This window comes from Elgaria multicarinata, chromosome 18, assembly GCF_023053635.1.
Source record: "Elgaria multicarinata webbii isolate HBS135686 ecotype San Diego chromosome 18, rElgMul1.1.pri, whole genome shotgun sequence".
NCBI classification, from domain to species: Eukaryota; Metazoa; Chordata; class Lepidosauria; order Squamata; family Anguidae; genus Elgaria; species Elgaria multicarinata.
Genome location: NC_086188.1, coordinates 21,438,157 through 21,459,146, shown reverse-complemented (window position 1 = coordinate 21,459,146; position 20,990 = coordinate 21,438,157). Strand labels below are relative to the sequence as shown.

Sequence of the window (20,990 nt, the reverse complement as noted above, 5' to 3'; positions counted from 1 at the left end):
GTCTGGCTGTCAGTAGCTCTGCAGAAGCGGGGCTTCCCCACCCTGCCCCCAGCCCCCTTCAACTGGAGAGGCTGGCAAGGAAGGGCCCCTTGGTCTTTAGGAGCTTTACGGAGGCTGAGCAATGACACCCCCAGCCCCCACTCAAGCAGCAGCAGCAGCATCACAAGGGAAAGACCTTGGTGGGGAAGCAGCACAATCCACATTTCCCCACGTTGCCTGCCTTTGCCAAGAAGGGTGGCCAGAAGGGCTGCAGACAGCCCCCAGTTGCTCCAGTGAGGGCCGGGGCTGAATTAGGGACAGAACACCAGAAGCAGCCTTATCCTGAGTTTGCACTTTGGTCCGTTCAGCCCAATTTTGCTGACACTGACTGGCAGCAATGGCCATCCAGGGGTTCTGGCAGGCTTTTTTCTTGCCCTACCTGGTGATGCTGCTGGGGATTGAACCGGGCCCTTCTGCATGCAAGGCAGGGGCCCAACCATTGAGCCACCCAACTGAAGCCAGGTCACCCCACCAACCCTGAGGAAGGAACGAGGGAAGGCACCCTCCTCCTCTGTTCCTACTGCAGGGCCGGCATGGGGCCTAAGGTTCGCTGCTGTGGAGGGAGGCAGTTCCTGGAGAGGCTGGCTCTGGAGGCCCCTGGCTCGAGGGGTGCCAGTCCGACAGGTGCGGGTCCGCATATGATGTCTCGGGTGGCGCTGAGCCCTGCACCGAGTCCAGGCTGCTGCTGCCCGGGACAGGCATGGCAGGGCCAGACGCATGGGCCTTTGCCCGTTAGAGCAGCCAGCGACACAAGCCCTGGTTGCCCCACTGGTTCCTGGAGACATCCATCCTGGACAGAAGTGAACACCCGTCTCCTCTCCCTGTGTTGCCCCTCAACCAGGGGTTAAAGGCTCACTATCCTGGCACATTAGTAGCTAATTAAACGCAGAAGGCTGGAGAACGCTCTTATTCTATTTACTTCCGATACTGCAGTATGTGGGTGCTCTCCAGTTCTACAAAATGGAGACATGCCGAACAAAGGACTCTCAGTCTATTTATAGGCCCTGACTACAAGAGGGTGTTCGTCTCTTTCCTAACCTTCTGTCGGTCAGTTCTGGATTAGCAAGGTAAGTTACATTCAATTTGCAAGGTAAGGTGCACAATCTCAATGAGTCATAGGTTACATTCAATGCTCCATTGGTTGAAAGTTTTCCTCTTTGTCTGCTAGCACATGAAGCCCACCATTAAGGCATGCAAATCTGGCATGTAGCCACCCTTTGGCAGAGAAGCCATCTTTAACCCTTGGTACATTACATTCTTTTAAAAGGTGAAATCTCTCCCTGCCTCTATCACCTGAGCTAGTGCAGGTCCAAGCAGCCCAAGGGCGGTGGCCTGAGGGCAGCACGGAGGGCGCATGCGGCGGCAGCCACCTCCCTCCTTAGATCACGCTGCGGGCCAATGACCGCCTCGGTCCTCCAGGGCTGTGCGGAATGTGGTGCCTGTTATTGGCCACAGCGCGGCGAGGGCGGAGCCCTTATCAGACAAAAGGAGTGGGTTGGGGGTGGGTGGGCTCCGGAGGCAAGGAAAGCCTGGCCCTGCTGGCCTGCCTGGTTTTTGTGGGCGGAAAAAATGAACCACCCCAAACTGCACCACGTTTTAATCGAGAGGCAATCGAACACGTGGCTGAGCAGACGCAGCAGGCCGCAGGGCCTCATTTTTCTGTGTGACTCCTACAAATATTTTCCATTTCTGAAAGCGATGGTTGGCGGCTGAAGACACGGCAGTGTTTCCGGCACCCACCCACTCTGACCTCCGCTTGCCCCTTTCTGTGCAACTATGTCTGGCAGACTTTACTGGCCAGCACACAAGGCAGCTCAGAGCCCCGGTATCTACCAAGCCAAGCCTATCTCACCCCAACCCAACTGCCGCCTTGGCCTCTTCCCTGGCCCTGGGAAGAGAAGGGGGCTCCTTGTTCTGCCCTGTGTGCAGATTCTGCTGGGTCGAGAACCAGCTACCTGGCCAAGGAGGCGGAATACCTGGGCCTTGGCCTTGCCTGATTGGCCTGTCAGGAGACCCTCCCCCGCCCAGCAGGCTGTTTACTCACCAGGCCAATGAGGAGCTTGGGAAGTAGCTTCTGTTGGTCTCGCTTCATGGTGGGGGGAGGGGGAGCCCCCGCCTGGATTGCAGCCAGGATGCTTCACCATGGTGCTGGAGCTCTACCTGGATCTGCTCTCCGAGCCCTGCAGGGCAGTCTACATCTTTGCCAAGAACAACAACATCCCTTTCATGATGAAGAGCATTGATATGCTTAAAGGTAATTGTGGGGTGTTGCGATTCCAGCTATAACCCCCACTCCATCCCATGAATACATAACTTGGGGCTTCATAACTTCCCACACCACTTTGTGACTTCCCAGCAGAGGGGGAGGGGGAGGGGGAGGGGGAGGGGGAGGGGGAGGGAAAGCTCCCTATCTCCATTTGAGCCTGTGCCACAGGAGGGCAGGTGGAGCATCACACACACACAAAACATGAACTTGATTTGCAAATTCTATATGCTCTTCCATGAGAACCCAATGGAGCCTTCACATTCGGGGCAGCCTTCTTCTTCATGGCCCCGTTTACAGCCTTCCCCACTGTTTCAAACAGGATGCCGGTGAGCCTCTGAGCCTCAAGAGCTCTTCTTATGTTTTGAAGCCTCTTGAGCGCAAGCAGTGTCCATTTAACAATTTGTCCACTTCTGGAGTTGTGGTCTCACACAAATTCAGCCCACTGTCCTCTGGACCAGGGCAGATGCCTCTATCTTCAGACACCAGTGCTCTAGCATGACCTTCTCTCCTGTACCCACCAAAGCAGGCAACAGAGATGATCAGTTAGGGTAGCCCAAAAGATCCAAGGGACTTTGAGGAGGAACAAAAGCAATCAACCGGGGGCAGGGGGCTCTGCTCCCCAGAGCTGGCATCTCTATCAGCAGCTGGCGGCCTTCTAGAGGGCTTGGAACCTGGGACTGTGTCATCAACTGCCGAGGGCCACATAGCCTTGAGTTAAATTCTACAGCTATGTGGGTTTCAGTTGTAAGCTGCTAAAAAGGGGGGGTTGCGAGTGAGCGCGCGCACACACACACATATATGAAAGAGAAAGTGTGAAGATTTCTGCTGGAACTCATCTAATAATATTTGCATTGCCTTTTACTGATCCGTTTTATCAACTTTAGGACAACAGTTCAGTGAGGAATTTAACAAGGTGAACATTCTGAGAAAAGTGCCAGTTCTGAAAGATGGCGACTACACTTTAGAAGAGTGGTAAAAACTCCTTAAAGCTGCAGCTACGCTTCAAAGTGTGGAGGGGTGGGGTGGGAAGGAGAAGGGACAGCCCGCCTCCCTTTTTACTGCTTGCTCATTTTGGTTTCATGCACAAAGTCCTTATTTCCTTAATTGCCCCAGCAACAGGGCAGAACAACCACCTCTTTGTACAAATTGGCATGGACTTTGGCGAGTATAAAGCGATGCACATTGGGGCAGAAAATCCCGACTTCAAGTATAAGCTGATGGCATCTGAGCTACCAGTGACTGGCCAAGACAGAGATCTTGGGGTTCTGGTGGGCAGCACAATTAAAATGTCAACCCAGTGTGTGGCTGCTGTGAAAAAAGCAAATTCCATGTTAGGCATGATTAAGAAAGGAATTGAAAATGGAACTTCCAAAATTATACTATATTTATACAAATCCATGGTGCGACCACACTTAGAATACTGTGTACAGTATTCTATATTTCAACTATATAATATATAAAATGAATATTATGTAGTTGAAAAAAGTGCAGAAACAGGCAACTAAAACAGTCCAGGGGCTGGAGCATCACCCCTATGAGGAAACGTTGCAACAGCTGGGATTGTGTAGCCTAGGAAAAAATGGTTTGTAAGGGGAGACATGACAGAGGAGTACAAAGTTATGCCTGGTGTGGGGAATTTTTCTCCCTCTCATAAAACTAGAGACTCACGAAGCTGATTGATGGTTGATTCAGGACAGACAAAAAGGAAGTACTTCTTCACAGAGCACAAAAACTATGAAATTCACTTTCACAAAATGTAGTGATGGTCATCACTTTGGATAGTTTTAAAAGGGGCTTAGACAAATTAATGGAGAAAGCAATCAATCGTTATTGGTCCTGATGGATATATGCTACCTCCAGTATCAGAGGCCATAAGCCTATGAACACCAATAGCTGGGAACTTGGGTGGGAGGTGCTGTTGGACTCGTGTCCCACCTGTGGATTTCCTGTGGACATCTGGTTGGCTGCTGTTTGAACAGAATACTTGACTATTTATTTATTCAATATTAAGTTCCAATTGGAGTATTTTACGCTCTTCGTCTGGTGGAGCTTCTTTCTCCGTGGGGCTAGTGTCTAAGGATCCTGCATATCAGAAACTTGGATCTGATCCTGTATTGATGTTAGTGAGATGGGCTGTAGGGTGGGGGTATCAAATATAATTTCAGATTGGTGTTTGCCAGTATCACCAATAGTTTCCTTGTTCTTGGTTTCCTTAACTTTTATATCTGCTTTCTGCTTGAGACTTTTGTCAAGCAGTTTAAAAAGTTTCTTAAATTCCATTTTCTTGTATCTTGCAGGGTTAGCATTTTTCACATTTTTGGCCTTTTTTAAATTACTGCCCCCTTTCTTCTTAGCCAATCTCCTGCCCACCTTCCTATTTAGCATAGTAGAATTGTTTGTTTGTGCTCCAATTTTGCTCATCTCCATTTCTGAAACCACTCCTCCAAGCTCAGGCACATCTTTTGTGTATACTTCAGCCAGTGTTAGAAGGTTGGAACTTGGCATCGCTTTTTGCTCAGATGTCTTAGTTTCAATTTCACTTGTGTTGCCTTGGATTCCTTCCTTAGATATGCCTAGTGCAAAAACTGTTAATGTAGTCAGAAGCTCCTTGCATTCTAAGAGAAACTTCTTTATCAGAGATATATCATCTGCCCAGCTCAGAAACAGTCTCTTGGGGGGGATCTACACTACTGCCTTTAAAGCGCTTTAAAGCACTTTGAAAACGTTTTGAAACCTGTATATGCAGTGTGTCCTGGGCCCCAACAGTTGTCAAAACTGTTATAAAGTGCTTTAAAGCAGTAGTGTAGATTCCCCCCTTGGTCAGTTCATGTTGGCTGCTAAGCAGATTGGCTACCACATGGGGATCTTTGTCGTCAGTGAAAATAGAGTGAATGTTTCGATATGGGGGTAGAGAATCGAAATTCTTGCCTGAAAATGCATCCAGGCAGGTCAGTATGACAGGACTTTTTGAGCTGCCTTGTAGAGTTTCAGATGAGCAAATCGGATGTCTGGTCTCTGCAAGGGGAACCCCCACAGATGCGAATTCTGCAGCTAAACTGCATCTGCGTTCCCTCTGGGTTTTCCCAGTCCATGACCCTCATTATACTCTGAGGTCCCAGGGACCAGTCTAGAACCTCCTTATCAGGAGTCTTTGTCTTGGGTGTTAGATTGAGAAGTTCCTCAGAGTTGATGGGGAAAAAGTTAGTGATTTTTAATTGTTTTGGGGCCTTGGTATCTTCAGTCACTGGAACCAGACCTAGTTGTTTATATCTGCCCCTGGTGAGGACCATTGTGCTTCTTATGATGTTACACACAATTAACCAGGAAGCAGGAATGAGCCCAGCGAGACACAGGAAGTGGTATCCAATAACCAATGGCCAATGTCTTTCTGGTAATTCCTTTTGCTGTTACATCTGAATGGCCGTGGTTCTTTTGATTCCTGGTTCCCTTAGTTCTTGTTTGGTTCTTCCCCTTCCTCCATACACCCTGAGAGGTTTGGTATGTGGGGGAGCTTCTCTAGCGACATCCAAAGAACACTGAATCTGCAGGTGTCTGAGTATTGTGGATTGTTACTTCAACTGTCCATAGACCTCTAGGTAGCGGCTTCTTGCCCACAGCGGAGAGCCTCAGGCCGAGAGCCCTTTTGCTCTCGCCCTTCCGCTCGTGCCACAGGCTCGCGCTTACAGGATGTTGAAGGCTTTAGTACCTGGGGAAAAAGCACAGGTTGCTTGCAGCTGCTTGGGAGGGAGGGCAACAGCAAACACCCACAGGACTCCTCCCAATTTATTGCATTTCTATACCGCCCAATAGCTGAAGCTCTCTGGATGTACCCTTGGTGTGATCCAGCATGACCTTTCTTATATTTTTATGAGGGCTACTGGGTGTTTCATTCAAATTAAAACTGTGACTCTTGCTTATCTTGCAAACATTCAGAGTGTCCAGGGGGAAATGTTGACAATCCATGTGATCAGCCTCCTATTTGCTCCCCACAACCCCTTGTTGCGCAACTCATACCTGTTTGGCTCTTGTAATGGAAAAGCATTAAGAAAGCCCCCAAAGTGTTGGGATTGTCTTCTCCACCAGATGTTCCCTTTTGCTCCAACAGCACAGCCATCCTTCTCTATCTGACAAGAAAGTACAACACGGCCAGCCACTGGTACCCACCTGATATGAAGAAGCGAGGCCGGGTTGATGAATACTTGGCCTGGCAACACAACACCATCCGGGCCAGTGCTTCCAAAATCTTATGGCTCAAGGTAAGGTCAGGGCTGGATGTCACAAGCCCTAGAGGACTGCTCCTCCCTCCCATGGGTATACCATTGTTAGGGAAATTCCCCTAACCCGAGAGGGAAGGAATGACTTCTACAACTGGTCCAGACACAGAGACTCTTCTGTGTCTCTTCTGCCAAGACTCTTGTTCATGCATTGGTTATTTCTCGGTTGGACTACTGCAACCTTCTTCTCACTGGCCTTCCTTCTTCTCACATCAGTCCGTTGGTTTCTGTTCACCACTCTGCTGCTAAGATCATCTTCTTGGCTCGCTGCTCTGACCATGTTACTCCACTGCTGAAATCTCTTCATTGGCTTCCAATTCACTTCAGAATCCAATATAAACTTCTCCTGTTGACCTACAAAGCTTTTCACGGTCTAGCTCCTTCCTATCTCTCCTCTCTCATCTCACACTATTGCCCCGCTCGTGCTCTTCGCTCCTCTGATGCCATGTTTCTCGCCTGCCCAAGGGTCTCTACTTCCCTTGCTCGGCTTCGTCCATTTTCTTCTGCTGCCCCTTATGCCTGGAACGCTGAGAACTACAAGTTCAACTGCAGCTTTTAAAGCTCAGCTAAAAACTTTTCTTTTTCCTAAAGCTTTTAAAACTTGATTTTGTTTTGACTTTATACTGTTAGTTTTACCCTACCCAGTGCCTTTTTACCCTACCCTGTGCCTGTTTGCATTCTCTTCCCCTCCTTATTGTTTTATTATGATTTTATTAGAATGTAAGCCTATGCGGCAGGGTCTTGCTATTTACTGTTTTACTCTGTACAGCACCATGTACATTGATGGTGCTATATAAAATAATAATAATAATAATAATAATAATAATAATAATAATAATACTCTATTTTACTACACGCGTAGGAGAAAAGGTCACATCGTACAAACCAATGGCGAAAACTTTCTGCCCATCATCCACATCCTTTTATAATATTCCAAGCCCCTCCACATGTAAAACAAGAATCCCTCCTCCCATCTCCTATTGTTTACATATTTTCTACATTTTCCATAAATGAAACTGTTCTACTTAAAACAATGCCCTATATTGTGACAACTGTGTCCAGTGTATGTAACTCCTTGTATGTTGGTAACTCCTTACTGAGGTCCGCCGAAAGTGTCGTGTGCCTCTTCTCGGTGCCCACTTGGAGGGGGTCTTGTTGATAACCCATAGGGGATATGGGAACTTGTTTCTGGCCTCAAGGCTTTCTTTCTCATGTGTTAGGAACTGTAACTTTTCCCTCATTTCAGATTAGCAGGACGGATGAGTGAGTAAAGGGTTTAGGGTAACCTTGAGGAGGAAACAAAGATGAGGCACTTTTGTGTCTCTCCAAATGAAGGCCAGAACAGGAGTGTGCGTGCTTCTGCGCTTTTATTCACATTGTAATCAGGGGCTTCAGGGGGGCATTTTTAGGTTTCCCTGTCACCATGGAATAGGAAGGGCTTCGGTTTCTCAGGCCTTCTGTGAAAGAGGACCCACCTGCATTGTCCAGCTATATGCAGAGACTCCCTTGGGAGGCAGTGGGCTCTCCCACACTAGAGGCATTCAAGATGCAGCTAGTGAGCCTAGGAGGGGCTGGGTTTAGCCCCTGGGCCTACAGTTCTGCACCCTTGCTGAACACCCACAGCCTAAGAGCAGAAGAGGAAACAACATTTAGGATATCCCTAACTGGTGCAAAACTGGCAGATGTGCTTTAAGGTGGTTTCCTCCACTGAGCAGGGGTGGGGTTTGGACTCAATGGCCTTATTATAGGCCTCTTCCAGCTCTACTGTTCTATGATTCTATGAACAAGAGCCCACCAGAGATGATGCACATTTAACAGCCGCACTTTTGCCACAAAAAGGGGGAGGAACTCTAAGCTAAGTGTCTGCAACAGTGAGGTGACCCCTCTTTTTTGGATGAAGGCTGTGTGCCTTTAACAGCTGGAATGACAAATTCCATGTACTTGTTTCATCTTGGCACGTATGTCTTTAATATGAACTAATAGTCTCATTACACTTTACCTTCTGTGTTATATTTATATATTGCATATGGGCAAAGCAATCCTGTGCTCCCTGTGCTGAGGTGGAGATGGGTGGAGACGCACCACCACGTCTTATACTTATTATTATTATTTATTTATTTATATAGCACCATCTATGTACATGGTGCTGTACAGCGTAAAACAGTAAATAGCAAGACCCTGCCGCATAGGCTTACATTCTATTATAATACCTCAGGGTATTGAACCTTGTTCAGTCTGAGGGCCGAATTCCATTTCGTAGATGCTCTCGGGGGCTGCATTCCAGTAGTGGCAGGGGCCAAAGGCTGAAAGACCAGCATTTTGCTCTACAACTACTCCTAGGTTGCCTTCAAGGATGTAACCCAGTCAAGCACATTGTAGCCAGTGAAAGGGGAGCCTAGGAGGGGCTGGATTGAGCCCCTGGGGCTGCAGTTCTAAACCCCTGCTGTATATCCTCAGCCCCAGAAAGAAGGGGCAAAATAACATTTAGGAAATCCCTAACTGGCGCAAAACTAGCAGTCAGGCCCCAGCATCCGTAAAAATCCCACTGGCAACCTGCCTGAGGCAGTGGGGAGTGTGTGGCCTGGCTCCCCTCTAACACAGCCTTTGTGGCCCTGTCTCTGGACATCAATAATGCTTGTTCCTTTTTCATGGAGCAGGTGGTAATCCCCCTCTTCCTTGGCCAGCAAGTACCCCCAGAGAAGCTACATGACGCAATAGAGGACCTGAACCTCGCCCTGCAAAAGCTGGAGGAGAAGTTCCTGCAGGACAAGCCCTTCCTCATTGGCACAGAGATCTCCCTGGCTGACCTGGTGGCCATTGTGGAGCTCATGCAGGTGAGGCCTGGGAAGGCGTGCCTTTTCCTCCCCCACCTTGGGTTGCTTCCCTGAAAGGGGAGCCGCTGGCAGCAGCCTTTGGGGAGGATCTCTGTTGTCCTCCAGGGAAAGCTACCCTGGCCATGGCATCTTCCTCTCTCTCTCTCTAGCCCATGGGAGCTGGCTGTGACATCTTCGAAGGCCGGCCTAAACTCCAGGAGTGGCGCAAAAGGGTCGAAGTGACCCTGGGAAAGGAGCTCTTCATGGAAGCGCATTCACGGATCCTGAATACCCAAGAGCTGCAGAACATCAGCATTGACCCAGCACTGAAAGCACAAATGAAGCCCATGCTCTTGAAGATGCTAAAATAAATGGGGCTTCTTAGTGCATCCCTTCATTCTGTGGGTCTTTTTCTACCACCGGATTTTGCATTTTCCTCTCTGCTTATGACAGGATATGAAGCTTTTCCCATAGGATGAGCTTTTACCCCCAGAAAAAAATTCTTGAACCACCTTTAGCAGATGTGAAATATCCTGCGCAAATCAAATTCATTAATAACATAGACATTGCCCCAAATCCTAAGTCCTGTATTTAGAATAAGTCAAGCACCCTTGCAAAAATTATACTCGCTATTTGGGGGAATATGTTGCTGAGGTCGAGATGGGCAAAGGCAAGGAAGCAAGCGAGGCCTCTCATTTCTGGCAGCAGGAGTTCCTAGTGGGCCGCCCTTGTCCGGTAGTGGTCCAACGCGCGAGCGTGGGCCTGGCAACGTTTCACGCGTCCCAGAAGCCGAAGGCGCAGCCCTCCGCGCACCTACTGAGGGCCTGGCCCCGAAAGGCAGGCAAGAAGCGCCCTGGCGCGGCTTCCCCTCGGCCGGGGCGGGACTCTCCTCCCGCTCCGACCACGCCAGGCCGGCTAGGAGCACCTGCGCCAGCACCGCCCCTCCTGGCGAAGGAGGCGCCAGGTCCCCGCGCAGCCCACGTCGGGTGGCAGAGCAGGCGCCGAGATGCCCTTCGTGGAGCTGGAGACGAGCCTGCCGGCCGCGCGCCTCTCCAGCGACCTGCCGGCCAAGCTGTGCTCGGAGGTGGCGGCCGCTCTGGGCAAGCCCGAGGAGGTGAGCTGGGGCCTCGGCGGCTAGGCCTGCCGCCGGAGCCATCCGCCGTCGTCTGGCCTGCTTCTGAGGGGAGCGGCTGTGCGCCGCGCCCGGCTCCTCCGGGCCCCTTTGGCGCCGTCCTTGCCGCCCCTCGGGGCGTGGGGTGGGGTGGGGGGCTGCGGGGCGCCTGCGGTGCTGACGCGCGGGCCGCGCTCTCTCGGCAGCGGGTGAGCGTGACGGTGAAGAGCGAGCTGCAGATGGTGCTGGGCGGCTCGGCCGCGCCCTGCGCCCAGCTGATCGTCTCCTCCATCGGCGTGGTGGGCTCGGCCGAGCAGAACAGGGCGCACAGCGCGCGCCTTTTCGACTTCCTCACGCGGGAGCTGGCGCTCGGCGCCGACAGGCGAGTGGGACGGCGGGCGGACCGGCGGGCGGTGCCCTGCGCCAACGCGGCCAGCCCTGTGCGCGTAGCCTCGCCGCAAGGCGCCCCGCGACGCCCTCTTATTGGGACGGCCGGGTGAGGAGCGGCTGCGAGGGGCCCGGGAATGGGCGCGCTCCTCCATAGTGTAGGCCCGTTGCCTCCCGAAGACCTTGGCAACAAGCAACCCCACGAAACGGCCCCAGAAGCCGGGAGGCAACGCGAGCAAGAGGCGCCTCCTTGCTAGGCTGCTGGAGGAGGGAAGCTGGCTGACGGGAGGCGGGAGAGCTGGCCGCGGAGAGGCGCCGCCACCGCCGCCTGGAAAACGTCTCCTTTCCCTTTCCCCCACAAAGGATCCTCATTCGGTTCTATCCCCTGGAATCGTGGCAGATCGGCAAGAATGGGACCGTCATGACTTTCTTGTGAGGCGTGCAGAGTCAGTCCGCGAAGCGAACTCCCGTGGAGCACCGGCACCGGCAGCCACAAGCCTACTGTGACTCATGCACTAAAAGCAACTCTGCCCTTTCCCCTTCCAATCCGTAATGTGGTTGTCATTAAAAGCTGGATGAAACATAAAGGGCATTAAAAAGGCATGCTACAGGCGCCAATAGTTTTGTTCATAGCTCCATACAGCAAAAATTTCAAGGGTGAAAGCATTTCTGATCTCATGTAGAAGTTTATAATACAGTCAGAATTACCTGATCTTAATAATAGGAAAACTCTGTATATCTGTACATTTCATTCCTATCAAATGAAAATCTGCCAGACAATATAAACATATTAACTAGTGTAACTGAAATGCTTCATAATAGAAATTTAAATTTGGAACCCCTAGTCCCCGTTTTTCTTTATTTCTGTTTTTTATATTATTACATCGGGGATTTTTTTAAAAAACAAACTCACTAATTACTTTTTGCTATTTTTTAAAAGCCGTTGCATGGGATGTAAATAGGAATGGAATGAAACCAGAAGTTTAAATTTTGGGAGCAATGCCATTTTGACAGCAGCAAAACCTCCCAAAACCAGAAAGGCAGAAAGATTCCTATGAATATTTAATTTGCTTCATAACTGAGAAATGGTGTCTTTTAGCCAGGCATGTGTAGTTTCATGCATAGTTTTCTGCCTAAATATTTTCATGCCCTAGTAACCTATGCAAATTGAGATATCTTGCTAAGATGATTTTGTATTTGGCCATCCATATTTGTACACAAGATTTCTGTTTTTTCATAGTTACCTTTAACACCTGAAATTTTACCATAGTTGCTTATTTTCATTTGAATTTCTTGAAGTGACATTTCAGGATTACTAATGACAATTGTCACATCATCTGCAAATAATTGCATTTGTTGTATATTCCTCTTGTATAGGTTTCCCCAACATTTCTTTATCCTCTTCTAATAATTTAGGTAGTTTTAAATGCTGAAGAAATGACTGTATTTATTTTGGGTTATCTGAAGAACACAATTTAATATAATAGTTCTTAAATTCCTCCAGTAACTTTTCTTCTCTTGCAACAAATTTCCCATTACACTTTTAAAAATAAAAGGAACAATTTCTTCTTAGGCGTTTTGTTTTTGTTTTAATGGTATCTGGTTTATCCTCAAAAAATCGCTATCTATTAAACCACATGTTTTTAAGAGCACTTACTATTCATAGGTATTGGGCACAGCACGAGGCACCTCCAAAAGACATTGGTGATACTGAATCAGAGAGGGAGGAGGCAGAAGGTCGGATTAAGTGCTAAAGGATGCAGGAGGCCAATAGTCCCAGAGATGCAAGCTCATCAGCTGGATAGTAGCCAGCCAAGGTCCTCTTCATCCTTGGGGATGCCAGAACTTGGAGTAAGAGTAGTAGTAGTAGTTAGAAATACTAGATCCCAGGGTCATGCTAGGTGAGAAGAGTAGTCTCAACTTGTGAAGGGTTCCAAAAGGCTGGTTGTGCAAGGGAGGTCCCTAATCAAGTTGTCCAAGGGACCATTGGCACCAGTTCCCTTTGCAACTACGTCACGGAGTGCATTAACCAAAGGGAGTTGCTCTACATTATGTAAAAGCGGACGAAAGACTGTATGTCACGGCTGTTCATAGCTTCCAATTGTAACCTGAGGCCCTGCTGATCTAACTTGTAGTTTGTTTTGCACCCGATTTCTCTAATTGATTACAAAAGAGACCTGTTTCCTTTGTTATAATTTCTTTACTTCTATTTATTGCATTTCTATACCGCCCAATAGCTGGAGCTCTCTGGGCGGTTCACAAAAATTCTTCTAAGAAGTAAATTCAAGATGATTATGTTTTTTATAATTGTTTTCAATTTGCTATATAAAGAGAAGGTAACCCTTGTTAATGTTTAGCTTCAAGAATTCTTAGCTGGTTCTATAATTGTTTTCTTTCATTTTTAATTTTTGAAATCTCCTTATAAAATGCCCCTGTGTTATAGGCTTTCATGGCATCCCATATTGTTGAAAGTTATATCTCTGGTGTTACATTTTCTTTAAAATAATTTGTTGATTCTCTTTGTACTGTTTCCCATATAAGTTGATTCTGCAGCAACAGAACATTAGTTCTCCATGTAGAGGATCTAAGGAACTGCATTGCTTTCAGTACAGTGGACGCAGCTCATGCCCGGTTAGAGATTACCTGTATTCCAATAAATGCATCAGCCAATTGAATCAACAATCTTATAAAATTATACATGGTGTGGAAAATGTATAGGGAGACAGGTTTCTTCCTTTACCATAATACTAGAACCCAGTGAAGCTGATTGGTAGGAGATTCAGGACAGATAAAAGGAAGCACTTCTTCACACAGAGCATAAACTATGATGTTCTTAATATCAGTAGTTGCTAAAATGTAGTCGATAAGTGACTGTATTTTATGTTCTTGAGAATAAAACGTGTAATCTCACAATCCTGGGTTTTTGTGAAGCAAAACTATGCTTTCGCAACATTTTTCAATTTGGTAGCACATAACTAGACTTGGGCCTTAGCTAGACCTAAGGTTTATCCTGGGATCGTCCTAGACTCATCCCTGTGCATCTAAATGACACACAGGGGATCCAGGGATCAGGCAGGGATGACCCTGGGATAACCCTTAGGTCTAGCTAAAACCTAAGATTAAGTCAAATCTCCTAATAGCACTTTCTGACCCCTAAACTTACCTAGTGCTTTGCTTTATATTAGGGCCCTCGACAAAAATATCTGCCTAGATGGTCTATGACTGATGATTCTAGTTTAATGTTTAAATGGCTAGCTAACATAACTGTGATCCTCCAAGATGTGGAAGGGTCAGGTGCTGAAAAATGCTTACGATACCAGGACCATTGAAGTAGCTGTTCCTCCTTGGATGCCTGTTTCCTGAAGATATGCTATATGGGGGCTTTTTTAAGGACGTTAGCTACTTTGCGTCTTGGAAAGAAAACATACTCTTTGGTGTTCTAAGCACGAAATACTGGCCCCAATACTAACCACAACTATGGGGTTGTATAGGGGGGGGGCGGTATCTGACTGCTGCTCCCCCCCTCCCCGCTGCTTTCCCACGGATGGATAAAAAACAAGGAATTCTATTTGGGTGGCAACGAGAGGCGGCAGAGGAAAGGTCCCCCCCCCGCCAGCCTGGATTGGTGCTGTGGTCAATTTCAGCCCCAGCCTTTCACTCGAGGCAGGGTTTCCTAAGAGGAAATGCTGCGGCTGAAATTGCAGCGCTGTAACCTCCCCACTGCTAATATGGGGCGAACGGGAATGGCATTTGTATTGGCAGGGCGACTCCCACCTGCCCACTGCCCGTGAGCTCCTTTGTTGGCTTCTTCGATTTGCGCCCCCCCCCCCCCCGAGAGAGAGGGGGGGAGTAGAAAACGGCATCAAAGGAAAGGAAGTAATTAGGCCCACAGGCAGGCGGTAGTTTGGCCAGTCTGCTATTCTAATACTCTTGGGTCTCAGGCGGCCGTTTTGGCGGGAAAGGGGACGACGCAGCCTCAGTCCGGTCATCGCCGCGAGCGAGCGCAACATCCCGTTGCCGTATTGGGCAACCGATGTCGACCAATGAGGCGCCGCTTTGCTCCGACGCTGCCTCTTCGCCTGCCAGTGTCGGTCGGCGTGAAAGGAGAGAGTCCGGCCACGCCTTCTGCCTGCCTTGGGGGCTGCTTGCCGGTCCTGTGGACGCCGAGTAGCTCACGCCCGCCCGGCTGTCAAGAGGCCTCGCAGCAGCAGCAGCAGGAGGGGCCCGGGGCTGTGGCAGTGAAGGCGGCGGCGAGGGGCCTGGCGGCCCTTACGGACCAGCGCCTTCGTTGCGGCCTCGCCTTCGCCAGGCGCACCTGAGGGACGACGAGGCACAGGCCAGAAGCCCCGGACGAGTCTCTTAGGTGCCGCGCGGAGGCTCTCTGGCGTGTTGTAATCTCTTCGGGGCAGCCTCTCGGTGGGTCAGTCTGGCCGTCAGAACCCCTCCGCTGTGCCTGCCGAAGAAACCCTCTCTCCGCGCCCCCAGTCGAACGGGGAGGGGCAGGCAGCCAGCCCTGGGATAGAGGCGGCCCTTTTAACTCCATTCTTTGGTGTGTGTGTGTTTTAAAAGGCTCTCAGAGCCACCTACACAGTTTAATAATAAGACACAATATAAAAGGTATGAAGGGGGGGGGAGAAAAAACCGCAAAATTCAGGCACCAGCTCTTAGTTTCAAAGCTTTTACAGGTATTCCTTCCGGCAGGGAAGAGCGAAACAAGCTCCCTGCATCTGTTCCTTCTCTGGCCGATGTTTCGGGCCAGGTTGGTCTCCCCCTTGCTTGCCATGCTGATCTCCCTTTCCAGTGACCTTTCCAGGTCTTTCGGATGGGGCCAGAGTACGCCCCTCCCAGGGAACTGTGAGTTGCAGCTCCTGGTAGAGCTGGATAATGCGAGTTCTCTAGAGCTGCAGCTCCTCTGGCCAATGGATGGGGCCAAGTGGGTCCCCCCACCCCTTGCATGAAGGTCTTTCTGAGAGTCAGTGAGTGCAGTTGAAACAGATGAGTCGTCAGCATATCATCCACAGTTCTTTATTAGTGAGTCAACAGTTTTTGTCATAATTCCCCCCCTTTAAATTTAAACAATATAAGGTTATTCTTTTTACAAATATTCCAGGAAAATCTACATAATATAATATAATATAATATCCAAACCACATTGTGTGCTTTAATCCCCCCCTCAAATATTTCAGGTCAAGTACTTGTTTTAAATTGGGGCAAAACATTAACACGGGGGGACTTTTTAAAGCTTTGTTTACTATTAAACAAATAAAATAAACATACTAAATTAGTTCACTTTCTAGGGCATCAAAAAAAATCTGATGCAAATTATCTGATGCAAATTTTCTGCAAAATTCACGTCATTGGTCTTCAGTTTTTATGGCACTGAATGGAGTGCCAAATATGCAGAATTCATTTGTTTACATGATGGGAAAGGAACAAAACTTACTCTGAGAATATGGCCAGATTCATAATCTTGACCTCATTTCTACTGGCTTCGCGCACTTTGAAACTTGCTCTGGATTGTCCAGTTCCCAAGGCAGCTGCATAAATCCATCCAATTAAATTCTGTTGCTGCTGGTCCAGATTTAATACTGTTAGTTTGGGAAGTTTCTTGGAGATACATCAACATTCTGTAAACGTGAATGTGATCCTCCTATGCTCCATTGTAAGATGGGGTATTCTAATTGATTGATAAATAATACTATATGTATTTTGTAACTTTTAATTTTGCTCCTTAGATTCCTACATGATCTGAGTTTACAGAGGTAGTGAATGACAATCCTGAATCTCCCCAAACATGGTAAGGTAGCTGTTGACTCCATGCTTATTTAAAAAATGCTGTTGTTGCAGGTCTCTGTAGAAGCTGGAATGCTGCTTTCTGAATACATGTTTTTGGTTTGATCCTCCGATATGTTTTCTCTTTCCCCTTACATTGGCCCAGAGAATTCTCTGTCAAATGTTGGTGTTTGTTTAAAGTATTTTTGTGTGTGTTTAACTGTCCTTGAGAAATTAATAACTCCAGGAATTTTACCTGTAATCCAAACAGCTTCAGTTCTTCTTGTCAAGGTACAAGTAGCTTCCTCTGGCTCCCTTCCTTATGCAATGCTTATTGGCATACTTCCCCCCCCCCCACTGTTTGTAAATGGGTATATTAAGGGGGGAATTGCTAACATTCTGGGACTTAAGCGAGAGATCATTTTATAATAAATCGCTCAGACCTGCTCTGACTTGGATGCTATTGTTGATACAGACCCAGTGGATGTAACTTTGGCACCTGCTTCTCCAGTATTATTGGATACCTTTCGGACTTGTACAGTCCGATGATGTGGACAGGGTCCTTGGATTGGTGAGAGCCACCACATGTATACTAGATCCTTGCCCTTTCTGGTTTATAAAAGCAGCCAGAGGACTGGCCAAGTGGGTAGGTGGCCTCCCTTCGCCAAGGCAGGGTGCCAGCCTGCTTGAAGGAGGCAGTGGTAAGACCCACATTGAAAAAGCCCTCCTTGACCCCCACTGTATTGGATAACTACCAGCCAGTCTCCCAACATCCCATTTTTGGGCAAGGTATTGGAGCGTGTGGTGGCCTCCCAACTCCAGGGATTTGTGCATGAGACGGATTAGTTAGATCCATTTCAATCTGGGTTCAGGCCTGGTTATGGGACAGAAACAGCTTTGGTCACCTTGGTGGATGATCTTCGCCGGGAACTGGACAGAAGGAGTGTGTCCATGTTGGTTCTGCTGGACCTGTCAGCGGCATTCAATACCATCGACCATGGTATCCTTCTGGGCCACCTTGCTGGGATGGGAGTGGGAGGCACTGTTTTACAGTGGCTCCATTCCTTCCTGGAGGGGCAGCCCAGAAGGTGGTGCTGTGGGACACCTGTTTGAATCCTTGGCCGTTGGCCTGTGGAGTCCCTCAGGACTGTTTTGTCCCCCATGCTATTTAACATATACATGAAACAGTTGGGAGAGGTTATCTGGAGTTGTGGGGTGCGGTGCCACCAATACGCTGATGACCCCCTACTGTACTATTCCTTTCCACTCAATTCCAAGGAAGCTGTTTCTGTGCTAAACCAGTGTCTGTTGGCAGTATTGGATTGGATGAGGGCAAACAAATTGAAGCTTAATCCAGACAAGACAGAGGTGATCCTGGTCAGTCAAAAGGCAGATCAGGGAATAGGGATTCAACTTGTGCTGGATGAGGTTACACTCCCCCTGAAGACACAGGTCCACAGCTTGGGTGTACTTCTGGATTCAGCCCTGAGCCTGGATGCTTAGGTTTCGGCAGTGGCCAGGAGTGCATTTGCACAGTTAAAGATAGTGCACCAGCTGCACGGTGACACATGCCTTAGTTACATCCCAATTGGATTCTGTAATGCGCTCTATGTGGGGCTGCCTTTAAAGAGTGTTCAGAAACTCCAGCTGGTTCAAAGAGCTGCAGCCAGATGGTTGACTGGGACTGGTTACAGGGAGCATACAACTCCCCTGTTAAAACATCTCCACTGGCTTCCAGTCTGTTTTGGGGCACAACTCAAAGTGTTGGTTATGGCCTATAAAGCTCTACATGGCTAGGGTCCAGGTTATCTGAAAGATCATATTTTCCCTCATGAGCCTGCCCGTGCTTTGAGATCTGGGGAAGCCCTTCTTTCAGTCCCACCATCTTCACAGGCATGCCTGTTGGGGACATGGGAGAGGGATTTCTCGGTGGCTGCTCCAGTGCTCTGGAACTCTCTTCCTGGGGAAGCTAGGCTGGCTTCCTCCTTGATGTGCTTTTGGAATCAGGCAAAACCTTCTTTGTTCCGGCAGGCCTTTGGTGAATAATTTGAGCCTCCATCTATGTTAAGGACTTGTAAAATTGTTGTGTATTTTAAATGTTTAATGTTTTAATATTGTAGTTTTGTATACCCTGTTTCCCCGAAAGTAAGACATCCCCCGAAAATAAGACATACTTCCAGTTTTGCCTCTCGCTGTAATATAAGGCATCCCCCCAAAAATAAGACCTTTTTTTTTGTTCAACAATAAATGTGTACCGTATTCTTCTTCATGGAAAAATAAGACATCCCCTGAAAATAAGACCTAGCGCATCTTTGGGAGCAAAAATTAATATAAGACACTCTTATTTTCGGGGAAACAGGGTATTTCTTTTCATAGGTTTTAAAATGTATGTTTTAAATTTTGTAAGGCTGCCTTGAGGCCCAGTATTGGGCAAAAGGCGGGATACTACTACTACTACTACTACTACTACTAATAATAATAATAATAATACAAAAGGTTTGTCTCAATCCATGCTGACTGCTGGGTTGTTGTTTTTTGGTCTCTTTTCTAGATTAGGATTGCAGCACTGAATGCCAGTTCCACTATTGAAGATGATCATGAAGGGACCTTTAAAAGTCACAAAACTCAAACAAAGGAGGCACAAGTAAGCAAAGACCAGTTCTATTTTGTTTGACTCTAAACTCTTGACTCATTCTGGTAATGTAGACTGTATGGGCCAGTTTGGATTTTAACAGGAAATAAAGGTTTGTAAGCCACCCCATTGCATGGCACAGGGAAGAAATCAGGAGCTTTTCCTGGAAGAAGTGAAAGCAGGATCTGGTGACATATACTATAAGATATAATCTCCCCCCAGAAAACTGACCTGTACCCCTTTGCCCTCCACTTTAGTGCCCACTTTTGGAATTTTTGGGATTATGTATTACTAGTGTTGCAAAAATGCAAGTTCGAGTTCTTTCTAGAGGACTGAGGGCCTGATTACCCTCCAGAAAGTGAAGCAGGAGACGAGATGGAGCGTAATACAAGTTCAGCTTTATTTTGCAAAATGGTCAAAATAACTGATAGCTCTTGCTCAAGCAGATTTTGACAAGGAAGTAGGGTCAAACATTTCCTTTATATAGGTTTTTCAGTTACATTGGTACAATATCTTGGATATACGCCCAGAATGTTGTTTGACACTTGTACAGAGATTAGAACATGGTGGCACACTCAATTTCCCCATTCTCAGCAAGATTTAGGAGTGTTGTCAGCGAATCCTTAATCAGTCCAGTGCCAGGCATCTGGTGATTTTGCCCATTATGTGAAGTCAGCTATTCTTTAATTATCAGGGCCTTTGGGGCTGGGTGAAGGGGCACTAGTCTGGGTCAAGATGGCTGTTCTTGTATGCAAGCTTGGCAGGACCAGTAAAACTATGTGAAAGGTTATGAGGCGAAAAGCAAAGAGGTTCCACAGAGAGAGAGAGAGAGAGAGAGAGAGTAAAAAGGCACAATGGTTTCTACTGAAATGGCCAGTTTACCTAGCAATCCCCCCTTAAGGCTCCAAGATATTAAAACTTTTGGCCAATGACTGCTTTGAGCATTTGGGACATATCCAGAATGTGGGGTTGTTTGGGCAGGGTTTCTCTGGCCATAGAAAGGAATAGAGAGGGTGGAGGTCTAGTTCCGGTGCCCATTGGAGTTGGGTCCCTTTGACAGGGATCCAAAGTTTCCTGTTATAAAGGAAGTGTAGAGGCTCTTGGTAGATATCCGAGGTGATGACTGTCCTCCACTTCCACCTACTTTCTGGGTGCCGGAGGGTATACATGTGGGGGTCGCTGATACTGTTCCAACACATTTCTCGTAAGCATGAAACTATGCCAGCTACATATAACACCTTGGTGTATGTAGCTACAGAAGAAGGGTTTGACGTAATTCTTATGTATCAGAGCTCTGAAGCCCCACAGAATAAACAGGGAAATTCCTTTTCTGACTATGAATACTATTAATTGTGCTACGCCAAGGTCATTTCCTGCACAGTTTTAGTCCATCTAAAGGAGTGCTGGTCCACTTGCTGGTTTCTTCACCTGTGCCTTAGCCTGCTTCCGGAAAGGCGTCAGACAGAGTCTGATGAAATATCTTTACTCGGGAGTAATGTGTCCATCTATCACTGCTTTTGACCTTGACTGCTGCGTGTGTAGTGAGCAAAACCTGAAAGGGTCCAGTCCAGTTCTCCCTCATAGGTTCCTTTTTCCACTTCTAAATTAGGACTAGGTCTCCGGGTTGGTATGGGTGCACTGGGACATCCAGTGGAAGCCTCTGGAAGGGAGCCACGTATTGCTGTAAGGAAGACAA

General features: G+C 47.9%; 3 protein-coding genes across 4 annotated transcripts in view; all 3 read left to right on the top strand.

Annotated features, from left to right (window-relative positions):
• The first annotated feature begins 1,601 nt into the window (after positions 1–1,601).
• Positions 1,602–9,837, top strand: LOC134410897 (glutathione S-transferase theta-1-like). The gene is made up of 5 exons (XM_063144408.1): positions 1,602–2,293; positions 3,190–3,277; positions 6,411–6,561; positions 9,237–9,413; positions 9,563–9,837. Exons 1-5 carry the CDS (start codon positions 2,182–2,184, stop codon positions 9,761–9,763), a joined length of 729 nt encoding a protein of 242 aa, XP_063000478.1. The 5' UTR covers positions 1,602–2,181; the 3' UTR covers positions 9,764–9,837.
• Positions 9,838–10,351: 514 nt separating this feature from the next.
• LOC134410458 (D-dopachrome decarboxylase-like) lies at positions 10,352–12,462 on the top strand. The gene is made up of 3 exons (XM_063143731.1): positions 10,352–10,506; positions 10,710–10,885; positions 11,254–12,462. Exons 1-3 carry the CDS (start codon positions 10,399–10,401, stop codon positions 11,324–11,326), a joined length of 357 nt encoding a protein of 118 aa, XP_062999801.1. The 5' UTR covers positions 10,352–10,398; the 3' UTR covers positions 11,327–12,462.
• Positions 12,463–15,338: 2,876 nt separating this feature from the next.
• Positions 15,339–20,990, top strand: part of CABIN1 (calcineurin binding protein 1) — a 190,071-nt gene continuing 184,419 nt past the window's right edge. For both annotated transcript variants that reach the window (XM_063143985.1, XM_063143984.1), the window contains exons 1-3: positions 15,339–15,439; positions 16,626–16,687; positions 19,214–19,306. In XM_063143985.1, the coding sequence (XP_063000055.1) occupies positions 16,685–16,687; positions 19,214–19,306 (96 nt within the window). In that variant the 5' untranslated portion in view covers positions 15,339–15,439; positions 16,626–16,684. The remainder of the gene's footprint in view (positions 15,440–16,625; positions 16,688–19,213; positions 19,307–20,990) is intronic.

Bases quoted from the DNA above. Each gene is read 5' to 3' on its own strand.
- LOC134410897 (XM_063144408.1), top strand. From the start codon at position 2,182: ATGGTGCTGGAGCTCTACCTGGATCTGCTCTCCGAGCCCTGCAGGGCA. The intron at 3,278-6,410 runs GTAAAAACTCCT...TTGCTCCAACAG, and splicing joins GACTACACTTTAGAAGAGTG to CACAGCCATCCTTCTCTATC. The intron at 9,414-9,562 runs GTGAGGCCTGGG...CTCTCTCTCTAG, and splicing joins CCATTGTGGAGCTCATGCAG to CCCATGGGAGCTGGCTGTGA.
- LOC134410458 (XM_063143731.1), top strand. From the start codon at position 10,399: ATGCCCTTCGTGGAGCTGGAGACGAGCCTGCCGGCCGCGCGCCTCTCC. The intron at 10,507-10,709 runs GTGAGCTGGGGC...CTCTCTCGGCAG, and splicing joins CTCTGGGCAAGCCCGAGGAG to CGGGTGAGCGTGACGGTGAA. The intron at 10,886-11,253 runs GCGAGTGGGACG...TCCCCCACAAAG, and splicing joins CTGGCGCTCGGCGCCGACAG to GATCCTCATTCGGTTCTATC.